At 35.1% G+C, this 14,845-nt stretch overlaps 2 protein-coding genes across 3 annotated transcripts; one reads left to right on the top strand and one right to left on the bottom strand.

Annotated features, from left to right (window-relative positions):
• Positions 1-757: 757 nt before the first annotated feature.
• On the top strand, positions 758-8,045 carry LOC129897135 (uncharacterized). Its single transcript, XM_055973011.1, has 6 exons — positions 758-1,658; positions 2,529-2,962; positions 4,628-4,686; positions 4,818-4,946; positions 6,396-6,531; positions 7,429-8,045. Exons 1-6 carry the CDS (start codon positions 1,394-1,396, stop codon positions 7,783-7,785), a joined length of 1,380 nt encoding a protein of 459 aa, XP_055828986.1. The 5' UTR covers positions 758-1,393; the 3' UTR covers positions 7,786-8,045.
• Positions 8,046-8,722: 677 nt separating this feature from the next.
• Positions 8,723-14,452, bottom strand: LOC129897109 (THO complex subunit 4D-like). Of its 2 annotated transcripts, XM_055973009.1 has the most exons (7): positions 14,220-14,452; positions 12,491-12,741; positions 11,514-11,660; positions 11,359-11,427; positions 9,948-10,132; positions 9,490-9,540; positions 8,723-9,202 (listed from the first exon to the last, which is right to left on the bottom strand). In XM_055973009.1, exons 2-7 carry the CDS (start codon positions 12,698-12,700, stop codon positions 9,022-9,024), a joined length of 843 nt encoding a protein of 280 aa, XP_055828984.1. In that variant the 5' UTR covers positions 12,701-12,741; positions 14,220-14,452; the 3' UTR covers positions 8,723-9,021. The 2 variants fall into 2 exon arrangements, with proteins under 2 accessions (XP_055828984.1, XP_055828985.1); XM_055973010.1 differs by lacking the exons at positions 12,491-12,741; positions 14,220-14,452 and adding an exon at positions 11,739-11,946.
• Between the last annotated feature and the right edge of the window lie 393 nt (positions 14,453-14,845).

Raw genomic sequence — 14,845 nt, 5'->3', positions numbered from 1 at the left:
CCAACATGATTTCTAAGATCTCAAATCCAAATTTTTTTAATAAAGTAAAACATTTTCAATCATACCATCAGAACCCACGTTGATGACGTGTGACGTTGTATACAAAGATATTCACCTTATTGGAAAGATGTATACAACTTTCATAGCGTGGAAAATTATAGTTGAACACCACAAGGCGCATTTGTCCTTTCCCCTTTTCCCACTCAACAATCCAAATGCTTCTCCGCAGCCCCAATGCCATTGAACCAAAAACTAAAAAGTTACAACCAAAAATAAAATAAAATAAAATTATTTTGATGTATTGGAATATGTTGTTAGTTTTTGAAAATAAGTTTTTAAATAAGTGCAAAATCATTTTTCACAAGTAAAACTTTATTTTTATCCAAATAAAATGCATATTATTTATTGCAAACAGTTTCTCTAAATTTCATTATAATAATAAAGTTTATATACAACTCTTAAAATTTCACTTTAAAATTACGCTAAATATGTTATTATTATTATTGTTGAAATACATATTCAAACACCATTATCAACTTCTAACTTCAATACAATTTCAATCAAATATATGTCAACCCCTTAAATAATCCTGAATTAGTAGAAAGAACAATTCAATTGACCATTCCATGATTAGCACAAAAAGAGGAACACAATCCACTTACTTAGACCTTAAGCCAAAACCCAAAGTAGAATCAAATCAAATCAATCCCCTCTGTATTCAACGTTGAGAAAATAAAATAATCTTTGATGTCATAAGATTTCTTGTAAATCCACGTGACATTTCCACATAGCCACCCACCATAACAATACATTTTTCACATAACCTATATAATATATATTTTTTTGCTCTATTATGTTCTTCATTAATATTTTCTTCTTATTATTTAATCTTCAAAAATAAAAATAAAAAAATATATATATTCTTGTAAATCCTCACAACCCCACTTGACATTTCCACTTGTAAAGCTCAAAGAATCAAATCTTTAGCATCCCCATACAAAAATTACAGTTTTTTAACAGTTCTAAATTCTTGATTATTTCTTTTCAGTTCCATTCAATCTGGAGAAAAAATTCAATCCTAAATACATCCCATATTCTTGTAAATTATTGCAATCCCACTTGAAATTTCCACTTTCAAACCTCAAAAAACACAAACTTTAGTATACCCATCTATAAATTAGAGATTTGTAATTGTAATACATTCTTGATTTTTTCCAGTTTCATTCAATCTTGAAAAAAAAAACCAAAAAATCTTAAACCCATCACATATTCTTGTAAATTATTGCAACCCCACTTGAAATTTCCACTCATATACCTCAAAAAACACAAACTTTAGTATAAAAATTAGAGATTTTTAATAGTAGTAGAAATTCTTGATTTTTTTTCTACTTTAATGTCAGTTGCTTGTGGATTTGAGTGTGTGGTGGTTTTAGGATGTATGCGTTGGGTATGGAAACGTTGCACTTACATAGGCAATGATGACAGTGCCACGTGGCCTCCAGCAACCTACGACGAATTCGAACCTATTCCTCGTCTTTGCCGTACAATTCTTGCTGTCTATGAAGATGACCTTCATAATCCAAAATTTCCACCTGAAGGAGGCTATAGGCTTAACCCCGACTGGGTGGTGAAGCGTGTGGCATATCGAGAAACACTAGGTAGAAATTTTCGCTTTGATGAATTAGTTTCTTAGGACAGTGCCTAACACGACTCAACTTGTTTGGATGGTTGTTATCTATTGTATTGTTTCGTATTGTTAGTTGAACTATCATGTTTGTTTTGATTGTTACTTAATCGTATCATTAAATCCATCATTAACACCTTGTTTGGATGGTTGTTACCCGTCGTATTGTGTTGTTAGTTTAAATATAATATTTGTTTTAATTGCTACTTAAATTTTATTGTATTGTATCATTAAATCAATCGCTAATTAGTTAGACGGAAAAGTTCCATTTTATGTAAGGACTGATTTGGTGTGATTGTGTCGTTACCTTGTTTTTTCCTTATCTTGTCTTAGAGCTTATATTTAACGATCCTATTTTATCACTTTTCCTCCATTTTCCCATAATAACTTTGCCATATATCCTACTTTTATTTATAATATTGGAAGTTTATTCTTCAAATTGCTAATGTGTGGCATTATGTAATGACGGAAAATGATACAATCTATAAAAACGTTGTAAGCATCAAAACAATACAATACAATAGGGAGAAAAAGATACATGTAGGGTAGGAGCTAGTTACAAGGTGGTTCAATTGAACCCCTTTGCCGGAAAATGATATTGTGCAAAAAGGGAAAAAATGTTAAGAGAGGTTTTGTATAGTGTCAAAGGGGGTTCAAAAATTAGTTTTGGTTGCAAGTTCAAATCATAGGTGGTGTGATATTTTAGACTTCAGTATTTTTGAATCCCCTTGTGTAAATTTCTTTCTCCGACACTGGGTGCATTTACTCATAAACAATTCTATTGCTTCTTTTCCATTTATTTCCAACAACACTTTCATTTAATACTGTTTAATTTTTCGGACAGGTAATGCTCCACCTTATTTGATTTACCTTGATCATGAGCACCATGAGATTGTTGTAGCCATCAGGGGTTTAAATTTGTATAAAGAAAGTGATTATAAAGTCTTGATGGATAATAAGCTTGGGCAGCAGATGTTTGATGGTGGTTATGTGCATCATGGTTTGTTGAAGGCAGCAATTTGGATGTTGAATAAAGAATCCGAGACTTTGAAAAGGCTTTGGATTGAGAATGGGAAGAGTTACAAGATGATATTTATCGGGCATTCTTTGGGTTCTGGAGTTGCATCATTGTTGACTATAATTGTGGCGAATCACGGGGATAGATTAGGGGGTATTCCAAGGAGTTTAATCAGTTGCTATGCTCTTGCTCCTGCTAGGTGTATGTCACTCAATTTGGCTGTTAAATATGCTGATGTTATCCACTCAGTGGTTTTGCAGGTGAGTTGGTTTAGTCATCATTGATTTGCCCATTCTAATTTGTTACAATCATGCTTTAGCAACATATTCAGAAAAATGTTACTGCTTGATTAATATTTTGTACATTAGTTTGTGATTGGAAATGTTGGATATGGTGTTTAGTATGACTTAACCTAAAATGTATGTTTGGTCTGTTGATTTAGCTAGTAATAATTTTGGGCATTAGGTGGCTAGAGGAAAAGATTGAAATTTGATGCTGATAACTTAATAGTCCTAAAATGTAGAAGCAGATTGTATTTTTTTGAACGTCTGAAACCTTTTAGGAATTTATCGCAATCACCTGAAGATGCGTTGGCACTGCCTTATCTATCATCCCGTCCTTATTTTTAGTGCAGATAAATGTGGTCTCTTGTTTATAGTCTGTCTTTGTGTCATGATGTGTTGGCACGTATATATAGTAGTAGTAAGATGGGTGATCCCCTGGGAAGTCCTCGTGTTGCATCACTTTAGTAGTAGTATTTTGCATTAGTGTAGTATCTTATTCTCGAATTCTCACTAGCTCTGTTTATTTTGCCATGATGTTGTCGCTGTTTTCCTTTTTATCCTGTTTTGTCTACGCTTCTTTTGAGCCAAGGGCCTATAGTTGGTGCCTTGTTTTTACAGAATTTTATTGGGCAGGAGTTGTGTATGATACCTTGTTTTGTCTACACTTCTTTTGAGCCAAGGTCTATCGTTGGTACCTTGTTTTTACGGGATTATATAGGGCAGGAGTTGTGTATGATAGCCATCAGATGAACTCTAGGAGACAGTTGCACTATCCTATGGCAGTTTTTAGTTCTTCTATACAACGACCAACTTAATTTAGATTAAAGTTTGCACAATAAGCTTATAACAAATATATTACAGGTACCATGACTTGGGACATAGTCGGAAATGCAAATTCAGACTATTTGAGACTTCCAAATGGTCAGTTTTTTTTTTGTCGAATTAGCATAGAGGTCCTCTTGTCCCAAAAACTAGCTCATATCAATTCATTCTGTCTAAATCTTATCTTGTTCTGTTCAGTTGCGTGTACCATTTGAAGTTTTCTCTTACAACTCATATCTTTAAGGTAATACAGATTAAATAATTGGATCTGCATAGTTCAACTGTCGATAATGAGGGGGAATTTGAACCCACTAGAGTGGAAGAAAGGACGTTTATATGTGCTTTTCATGTGTTTAGTGTGGTTCAAGGGCTTATTTCGGTGGACCAGAACAGTTAGTTAAAATCCATTCTAAGAAAAAATGAATAAACAAAATGGTACGTATAGCGAGGGAAAGTTTGGCCAATCCATTGACAGGCATTGGAACAGCCTCTGCTTTTGACCTCAAACCAAATACAGCTGATTCAGGCTGCTTACTAAGATAGATCTAACCATTATCGATGTCATGCTCATTCGTTTCTATCACGTACTGAATATTTTTGATTTAATTGATGGGGCAGTCAAACTTTTAGGATATTGCAGTAAAATAATTACCAAAAACGATATTTGTGCTATTTTTATCCAGGAATTTAAATTTTGCAGGCTGAAAGCCATAAATGCAACAAACTAGGTGTTGATTTGTTCCTTATTGCCAAATGGAACTTCATGAAACAATCATGTTCTCTGAATTAACACGTCTATACTGGCTTCTTCTTCTTCAGGATGATTTCTTACCACGGACACCCACTCCACTGGAAGATATATTCAAATCCGTCTTTTGGTTAGTTCAATTCTCCTATATTCTTTGGGTGCAGAACAAAGCCCTTGGGTTTCCTATCATCCTTTGGATTTTTTTGCTATGGATGAATTGTTATAAGTATCTCCTAAACTGGGCGTTAATGCTTTCAACAGTTTACCATGCTTGTTATTTTTGGTGTGCTTGAGAGATACTTTCATACCAGAAGGTAGGAAGCTCAGAGATCCAAGAAGATTATATGCACCTGGTCGAATGTATCATGTCGTTGAAAGAAAATTTTGCAGGTAAATCACGTTCAAATATTGATACTACTATTCTGCACCACCCTTTTCAGGCGGTTTTACTTTTATGATCTCTGAAGAAGATTTTAGATAGCGTTACCTCCTCATTGGATTGGCTAGTTCCAAGATTCCAACCCTGTCACACATAGAAACACAGAGCGCTTCTCCGTTGCTCAAAGGATAAAATTTTAGAATTTCGCATCAATAGGCTCAGACATACGACCTCACTTTGGCAACACACCACCTGATGTCTTGCACTAAGAAGCATTTTTGAAGTATTCAAGATGTTACTGAAACTTTTTCATATTTGAAATATGTTACTATGTTAGTTCCCTTTGCTATATCCAAGCTAATAGAGCAATCCAGAATAGAATTGATTAAAGCCTGCATCAAAGCTTGATGCCCCTCTCACTGAATGAAACTCTAGATGAGAAAGGCTAATGACGCTTCTAGACTAAATACACCAAGAAGAACTTGTAAGCATTCACATTCACTGGGGCATGTAACGGAGTAATCAACTGCGGATATTCATCTTTGCTTGATTCAGATCTTCTGAACGATGCCTTTAAATTCCCATCGTTCAGAAGCTTTTATAGTTTTAGTTCAATTGGATTACCTGAGGCGGTTTTCTTAATTGTGGCATAAATGGATGGTAATGATTGGACTCGTTGCAAATTCTGGTAACTAACTGAAGTACTTTACCAAACCTGATACTTTTAAGTTTCAAAAGTTTTAGCTCAGACCTTTTAATGTGTACTTACTGTCTTCTTCTTTTCTTCTTCTCAAGTGCATTAGAGTTGCTCGAGAGTTGAGCCAAAGTCTCTTTTTTTTTTCCTCATGCTGCAATCTTAGATCAATACTTACTGAACTTTACTGCTCATTGTGTTGTCAGTTGCCATAATTTGATTCTCTCTCCTTTCACTTTGTTTGTCTTACTTCCATTTTAGTCTGTTTAAAAAAGAAAGCCTCTTTCCTATTTTGGCAACTCTTTAGTTTCAACTCTCCACATGGCATGTTTAAGACCACACGATTAAAGGGCATTATGGTACATTCTACTTAAATTTAGCTTAAGACCACTAGATTCATAAGTCTTCTTTACTTTCTTAAATTCTGTGTTAAGTCAAAATCGGACAAACAAATTGAAACGGAGGGAGTACTACAATACTATTTGATACTATGCATGATAAGATTTAGAGTTATTGAACAGATTGTTTGCTGAATTATGTAGTGCATTCATGATGAACTCCTGGGGTATCGAGTGTTGAGCGCTTCTGCTTACTATATTCTTAGTAAAAGAAAAGAGATATTTTTTTCTTTGGAACTTCTTTGGATCTTGGGAAGAATTTTAGAAAGCAATTTTTAATTGATTTACCCTGGCATCAAGATCAATTTGCTGATGTTGGAACATCAACGCTAAAATACTTTTTCATAATTACATTTCCTGCTCGACAGGTGTGGGAGATTCCCTCCAGATGTTAGAACTGCTATCCCCGTTGATGGAAGATTTGAACATATCGTGTTGTCATGCAATGCTACATCTGATCATGGAATTATTTGGATACAAAGAGAATCAGAGAAGGCGTTAGCGGTAAGTAACTTATTAGTAATATTTTTCCATTTGAAAAGGAAGCTACTCCATAATTAATGATTTCATTTGGATAAAACATGTGAGTGAAATGCCTTACCTTCATTGCAAGCGGGAAGAGTTCAAATGAGACAAGCCTAATATTAGGCATTTTTTCGGGAATCAGAAAAAGGAGGAGTTGTGTCTTTTCCGCATTCAGATTTCAATTTTCATATCCCTAACATGAGATTTGTTACAAGTAAATGATGATAAAATTTAAGTAAGAAAGGCACCTTTGAACATGGAGATATGAGGCTTTCAGACATAATGAACTCCATGGTAATCCCACGAAAGGAACCAAAAATTTCTAGAAATGATTAATTACACTTGATGTACTTCCGTTATTTCTTTTTCTGAACTGCTTTGGACTGTTTTTGTCTTGAGCCGAGGGTCTATTGGAAACAACGCCTCTACTCTAAGGTAGGTGTAAGGTCTGCGTATACTCTACCCTCCCCAGATTCTACTTTGTGGGAACTACACCGGGTATGAAAATTTGAATTTTTGAAGTTGTGGTTTTTGTAATTTGAAGTTGTGTTTGGACATGCATTTTACTCGAAAAAAACTTGAAGTTTTGTGAGTGGAAGTCCCAAAAACTAGTCATTTGAAGATCGGATTTCGTAAATCTGATCAATTTTCATGGCCAAATAGATATTTGAAGATAGATTTTCAAAATCCGATCCAAAATCTATGGCCAAATGCTAGCTAAGTTTCCATGAATTTGTTTCAATTCCTAAGATCCTGAAGGAGCAGAATATGCGTGCTTAACCCTGCTATGTTTCCGCATGCTAGAAAGTCATTTTCATTTACTTGAAAATGTTTGTTGAAGAAATATATGTTTCCTGACTAGTCTCTTCCCTGCAGAGACTCAAGGAGACTGTAAGTGCCGAGGCAGCAACGACTCCACCACCAGTGCAGAAAATCGAAAGACAGCACACGCTAGAAAAAGAACACAAGAAGGCATTAGAAAGAGCTGTCACTTTAAATATTCCACACGCCGTGCCAACAGACACAGGCGAGGAGCCATCAGTACAAAAAGAGGAGGAGGAATCAACGCGAGGAGTAACAGAGACGGCTTCTCTCATAGAAGATACATCCACAAGTACAGGTCATTCCACCGATGCAAGAACTAACTGGAACGATGTAGTTGAAAAGCTTTTCATGCGAGATGAAATGGGGAAGTTAACATTGAACAAAGAAACAAGTGGTAATACTGAATGACAACTCCCTTTAAAGGTGCTTTCTCTCTTCGTAATTTTTTTTTATTCAAATTTTTTTGTGATGATTGAAAAAAGTATTATTGCTGTTCAATTATTTGTACATTTTTCTTATGTAAAACAATATATCTGAATTAGAATGTACAATTCTAAAGCCCCAGAGAGGGAAATATAGAGGCAGAAAGAAATGATAATTGGTTGTAATTGCATTTTTATTTGTTTTGTATGTGAAATGTTTTATGTTAAATCTGAATTTCTACTTTACACTCTTGACGTTAAATTCGTCGTTATGCAACGACAGAAAGTCTCATTCTATATAAAAAGATCAATTTGGTGTGATTGGGTCAGTTTTTCTCTCATTTTGGACTTTGCTTATTAGATAATTATTCTATTTTATCAACCCTTACCTTTTATATATAATTGTATCCCATATCCTACTTATTTTAAATAATATTATAAGGTTTTGATGTGTGACACAATAAACCAACAGAGTATCCAAAAAGCAATTGCCATTGTATCTCACATGGAAAATTTAGAAATTCAAGAGTGATTATTTAACATTAAGAACTGTCCAACTTACACGTTACAAAAATAAATAAAGGCATTGCTATCTTTAACTCTCAATCCAACCTATGAAATAATTAGAATTCAGCCAGGGTGGATCCAAAGCGAAATTGGTGTCACAAGAATTCAGTAGCTTTTACATAAATTTTTAGATGTCCAGTTCTACCCTTGATGGTAATTGTTCTCAAAGACTACATACATCACACTTATGGGGAAATGACAATTACAGAATAAAAATATTCAATAAAGGGTGTTTTCTTAAGAAGCATGTAAAGAAAAAATACGATAAATAATTACATAAACTCTAGGCGGCTTTAGAAACGATATAATGATATACTGTACCAAGGTATAAAAGTGCTTTCAATAAGAGTTCACGCTATGCTCATTCAATTCTCTTCATATCCTCAATTGGGTGGGGGTACAATCGATCAATCTAATTACCTTAAAGCATAATTCATGGATGACTACAATTGCAAAGGAAGTTTGAAACACACTTAAACCACTCTATTTACCATTCATCATTCATTAGGTATTAAAAAGCTTCATCAAACCTACATCGTACAATCATAAACGGTAAGAAACTACAACTGGAAAACATGAGTTGGTGATGGGATCCACAGAGATAGTAGACATGATCGGCTCTTCTAGTTGAGTCACAAGTTTAGCAGTTTCACAACTAAGTTTGCATAGCATCAGCGTTGGCATGGTAGCTGTCCAGCTCCTTGTCAAGATCCTCAGCTGACTTATCAGCACCTCTGTTACTTCCCCTACCACCACGGCCACGACCTCTACCCCAACCACGACCGCCACCTCGACCACGCCCAGGTGCATTCCTCAACCCTCCACGGCCCCTTTGACTGTATAGAAAAATAAAATCCAGGTTATAAACATGCAACCATGAAAAGCAGCTCACACTGAACATCTCTATTGTATTTATACGCGTATTTAGCTTTCAGTTTTAACTTGGTAGTGCAAAAGATGGCATCACCTACATTATTTTAGTATATGAAGGATAATGTTATTTATCTCTCAATTAGTCACTTAAGCCTTCGTTTTTTAATGTTTTAAGAAAAATACATGTATTTTTGACTTCATAATAGGGACACAAGCTCATCTACCAAGTAAAACCGCATCAGAAATTTACCTAGAGCCACGACTAGTAGCACCCCCTCTTCCACGAGCTGGACCACCCGGCCTGCAGAAATCGAAGTACAAATTCAAATGTCAAAGAAAGAAAAGCATTTCACAAAACCTTTGCAGTCCAAAGGATAGAACACCTACACAATCTAAAACAAGCAAAACAAATGGCCTTGCAGTCCTAACAAAGGGATAACAAAGATTGAAATAGATGCCCCTGATCCACCTCAGACCCTGAGGCTGATATAGAACAAATCAATTGGAGTAGACTCTAGAATCTATTACACACTACTATAATAACAGTACATCCATCGAATGAGACTTGGTCAAGAAAAAAGTATGATGCTAATACAGAAAGAACTTTTGAGTATGTAAGAGCACAAGATAAGCACATTCAAACATACACAAACATGAAACAACAAAATTCTCAGGCCAAAGAAAGAGATGGTTAATAGATTGACATACGTCATGAAAACAGTCCTCCTCCGGTTGGTTCCTCCAACTACATTTACACGAGCTGACAAAGGAATTTCTGGGTTGGAACCAATTATTTCAATCTTCATAGGCTTCCCATCTAACTGCACATTGTTATATCTTTTAAGAGCTTGGAATGCATCACTTCTTCTGGCAAAGACCACCTCAGCAGCGCCCTGAAAGTTAAGATAAGATCAACTTTACAGTTAAGGACAAATCTAAAAAACCATATAGACTGGCACCTTCAAATATCGAAAAGAAATTTGCTGAACTCATAAGCAAAAGAACCAAAGCAACAAATACAGATATCTGGACCAACTACTGACATGCTTCTAGATGCTAGACTTTAATATCTTTCTTTTCTTTTCTAAATACTACTACATGATAACGAAAAAGGATAAAAAATTGGTTTGACACTATCATATCAAGAATAAAAAAGGCTTCAAAAATAAATGTCAAACACATATATTGAAGGGTAGAGTGCAGCACTTTCTCGAAAACCAGTGACAGGGACTTGTAGGCCATTTTCAATAACCCACTTTGTCAAAAACGCTTGCAATTATATCCATAATCAATTTGACAGCCTTTGGGATACCTTCAAACCCCCTTATTTACTATGATTAAATACTACCAAGTTAATTAGAGAATACATTTTTCATGGGTCTTCTAATCTTGATTTCGACTAGTTAATGTGATTTCATACAATACTAGAGACAAATGCTACTACCAAATAGCTTACTGCTATGAACTTAAGACAAATTTTTACAGACAAATGCTACTACCAAATAGCTTACTGCTGCAAATCCATATGTGAGATTATGTGGTACTATTGAGATAGTGCTTATTTATTTTCTGCAGAGACAATATAACAATGCAAGACCTACCAAGAGTAAACCAGCAGCATGCGACTTAGTAATTAGTGTATTCAATTAATCCACAACTGAAGGTCTTGGAACAAATAACAGGAGACAAAAGGTGCATAAAATTTACAGAGACAGAAGATAGCTATTAACTATAGGTCTTCTATTATATCAATTTTTTTAAACCAAATCTCCCGAGAACCAGTGGCGCAGGGTTCGAAATTGATATCTTACAGTGAGAACTATTCTCTATGCCTTTCGCAGCCATGCCAAACTTTGCACAACTTTAACTTTCTTTGAACATCAGCAGAGAACTGCTGGTGATATTCTTCCTTTTCATTCTCCTCCTCTCATCTTGTTATGATTTAATCATATTTCAATCTTCCACATTAAATAACAATATACACAAATTCTTATAGTGTTGTTATCTTCAAACAGCAAATAAGCAGATTCATTTGTATTAATAATGAACATATAGCAACTTAGCAAGTAAAAAGATCTTGAAAACATTATAATTCAAAATGAAGGGCAGAATAACTTACACTTGGACGTCCATTTTTGTCATAGTGGATTGCAAATCGTACTAGTTCTCCCATCTCCGAAAAGAGTTCCTGTGTTTCAAGCCTGGTTTTAACAAATCTTTGAAGACATATATGCAAAGTAGTGTATAATGTGAAAAGACAAGCTCAAGGTGTACCCTTATATCTTCATTAGTCACTCCAATGTCCAAATTGGAAACATATAGCTTTGTGCCACTCTCCAATACTGATGACAGTCCTGCAGCTCTAAGGCTATCTTCAAACAAACCATTCTGCCATGGCAAATTCTTGGTTCTGCGGAAAGTCTGAAGCAAGCATGCCGGAAAGATTAACAGGTTTGAAAGTAAAAGTCAGCATGCTACCAAACAAAAAGATAAATTCACCATTCTTCGACAGTAGATCAATTCATCAAATTCCGTCACACTAGAAGTAGTTTCCAGTTAAGTTGAATTGCTCAAAAAATGCAATCTAATAGCAAAAGAGAAGTCAACGATGCAGAATTAAGTGTAGATGGGAGTTAAAGGATTTGATCCACTGCACATCATGTACTTGAGCAAAAAGGTAAGAGCTCCAGTTCTGATGTTCAAATGAAGCCACCTTTGCAGAAAGGCCTTGACATGCGATGGTAACAGAAGATCTTGTCCCTTAGCAGTTCCACAAAATACAAGTAGCATTGAAGACAGCCACAAACTCTCTCTTTAAACCAATAATGAGAAACTAGAGCGATTGCTACTAGACAATAAGGATAACAGATGGTTAAGAGAGATCCCTCTATACATTTACGGGTTAGGGGTGTTTAAATGGTGAGAAGGCTCTTAAATTTTCAGTTAATGAATCTCCCAAGAAGCATGCTACAAAGAAGTGATTTGCCAGAACTGGGCCACCTGAATCTCCCACTTAAATCAAAATCCATCAGAAATCCTCGAGTAAGGAGAAAGTTCAAAGATCATCAACAATTGCACTACAGTTGAACAGCTTATTATGGCTGAACCAAAGTGGACTTCTCCTTGGAACCAAAAAAATCAAGACTCGCTTGTACGTCAACTAAACAAAAGCAAAGAACCTTCAGTTGGGTTCATTAAGCATATCAGATGTGTCTATGAAATCATAAGATTTCCAATAGTTTTGAGCTTGCCTTGGCAATGGTGTAGGTTGATGGCCGAGCATTAACACCAAGTGGCCCTCTACGAGGAGCTCCTGTTGTCCTTCCACCTCTAAATGATCCACCTCTAAATGATCCCCCTGCCCCTCTTCCACGTCGGGCCCTGCCTTGACCCCTACCACCCCTATCGGTATTTCTCCTACTTTTTATCATATCATCCAGGGTCATATCCAGCGAAGCCATGATGACGTAAGCAGACCGGGAAAACTTCAGCTAAATCCTTTCTGTAAGAAAGGAAACAAAGCACATTAACAATGATTGTCAAAATCATGTTTTTTAAAAAAAAATTAGCGAGAAAAAATCCAGTACGAAAAAAAATGTTCTAGAAAATGTCTATAGAAAGTAGCAGCAAATAGACATATGGCTGTGTCCACGTGAAATATTTGCCAGGAAAAAAAGATGAAAATTTCCAATAGCACAGAAATGATAATTGGATCCCAAGCATTACACAATCTGTTATTAAAATAACTAGCTCCCATTTGAACAAAACAAATCTCATTTGGTTCTAAACAAATGGAAGAAAGGTATGTCCTCTGCTCACGAGTACCAAACAAATAACCAAGTAAAAACCAACATTGTGTCGCACCATAACAGGATCTTTATTGCTAAAATAGCAATTTCAACAACCAAAACACGAGTAATAACACAAGAAAGGTAATCCATAGCAAAAACAACTAGCCCACATCCTCCACAATTCTCACAACCAGATAAATGAGATCAAAACCAAAAAAAATTGGAACTCCATACATATACAGTGTGACAGAGCTACACAAACACTGATGCAAACTTCCAACAGGTGATACAGAGAGATGAAAAGTAGTAACTAAATCAACCCAAAACATATAAAATATTGAAAGAAAAGGTTAAAAGTGGACAAAAACGAACACATTGTATACTCAACTATTTGATAAAAGCAAAAAATAGGTCAATCAATGGGGAAAAAAGGTTATACGTCGACAAGATCAAAAACTTTATGTTTTCACTTTTCAGAACAGATCTCCATAAAATTTGAACGAAATCAAAAAGTAAATAAAAAAACAAGCAAAGCTAAGGTAATTAAATCATTTCAAAGTACAAAAAACACTATAAAATAGAAAGTTAAGACATTTTTTGGCAATAACGCGTTAAGTAACACAAAAGCATCATGTATATTCATTAATAGAATCAACAGTACAATCTATTTTACACATGATACAAACAGATGAACAGATCAAACAAACAATTCAAAATACATCAAAAACAAAAAACAGCCAAACATGAACTTTCCGCAGCTACAATAGCCAAAAAAACGATTAAATAACAACAAAACCTTACCAATATATGTCGAAACACACAATGAACAGACAAATCTGCAACTTTTAGTCCTTTTTGGCATAAAACATGAAGTAATAAAAAAGCATCGTATAAAGCGAATCAATAGTACGATATATTTTACACATGATACAAATAGATGAACAAATCCAACAAACAATTCAAACAACCAGCAAAAAACAAAAGTCATTGAATACCGCTAAAACACGAACTTTCTGCAGCTACAATCTCAAAAAAACGATTAAAAACAATAAAATCATACCAATTTATGTCGAAACACACAACGAACAGACAAATCTGCAATTTTGGGCCTTTCTTTGACAATATCACAAATCAAACAAACAATCCAAAAAAAAAGCAATAACCGCTAAAGGAAACAACAAAATCTTACCAATATATGTAGAAACACGCAACGAACGTAGAAATCTGCAACTTTCCGCTGGATATGTAGAGAAATAAAGGAGAGGAAAATGAGTAATTACGAAGATTTTTCAGGTTTTAAGAGAGAACCTCCATTGATGAGAAGATTTTTGATCGGGAGAGAAGATAGAAGTGTGTTAGGGTTTGAGAACAAAAAGGGGATTGGAGAAGAATTTCTAGCTAGGGCTGTTTGTTTTTTCGAACGCGGGGGTGTTTATAACTTTATATAGTACTTCGAGTCAACGTCTCGACGACTTCCTGTAGAAGAAATTCCATTTGGGCCTTTCTAAAGTTCTTCTACAGGCCTAGGCTTGTTGGTAGGCCCAATACAAAGCGTGTTGGAAAAAAGTTGGGTAAATTACCCTTTTATACATATTAAGATGCTATATTTACTTTTATTCCCTATTACACCAAAAAAAATTCAAAAACCCTCTTTTTCCTTTAACTCTCTTTCCCTCACTGATACATCACGCCTCCTCCTACATCCTCGCCCTAATTTGCTCTACTTAATTCGCTCATCTTCAACCGTTAATCAATTTCAAGGTTTCAACTAAGGTATATTTTAATCTTTCCTTATATGGAATTTCACTTCATCCT

This window comes from Solanum dulcamara, chromosome 1 (assembly GCF_947179165.1).
Source record: "Solanum dulcamara chromosome 1, daSolDulc1.2, whole genome shotgun sequence".
Taxonomy (NCBI): Eukaryota; Viridiplantae; Streptophyta; class Magnoliopsida; order Solanales; family Solanaceae; genus Solanum; species Solanum dulcamara.
Note: the sequence above shows the minus strand (reverse complement) of the source record. Positions and strands in the feature narration are given on the sequence as shown.

Coding starts and splice junctions, on each gene's coding strand:
- LOC129897135 (XM_055973011.1), top strand. CDS start 1,394: ATGTCAGTTGCTTGTGGATTTGAGTGTGTGGTGGTTTTAGGATGTATG. Junction 1,659..2,528: donor GGCATATCGAGAAACACTAG/GTAGAAATTTTC, acceptor TTTTTCGGACAG/GTAATGCTCCACCTTATTTG. Junction 6,532..7,428: donor AATCAGAGAAGGCGTTAGCG/GTAAGTAACTTA, acceptor TCTTCCCTGCAG/AGACTCAAGGAGACTGTAAG.
- LOC129897109 (XM_055973009.1), bottom strand. CDS start 12,700: ATGGCTTCGCTGGATATGACCCTGGATGATATGATAAAAAGTAGGAGA. Junction 10,133..11,358: donor ACAAAAATGGACGTCCAAGT/GTAAGTTATTCT, acceptor CTTAACTTTCAG/GGCGCTGCTGAGGTGGTCTT. Junction 9,203..9,489: donor GCTACTAGTCGTGGCTCTAG/GTAAATTTCTGA, acceptor TTTTCTATACAG/TCAAAGGGGCCGTGGAGGGT.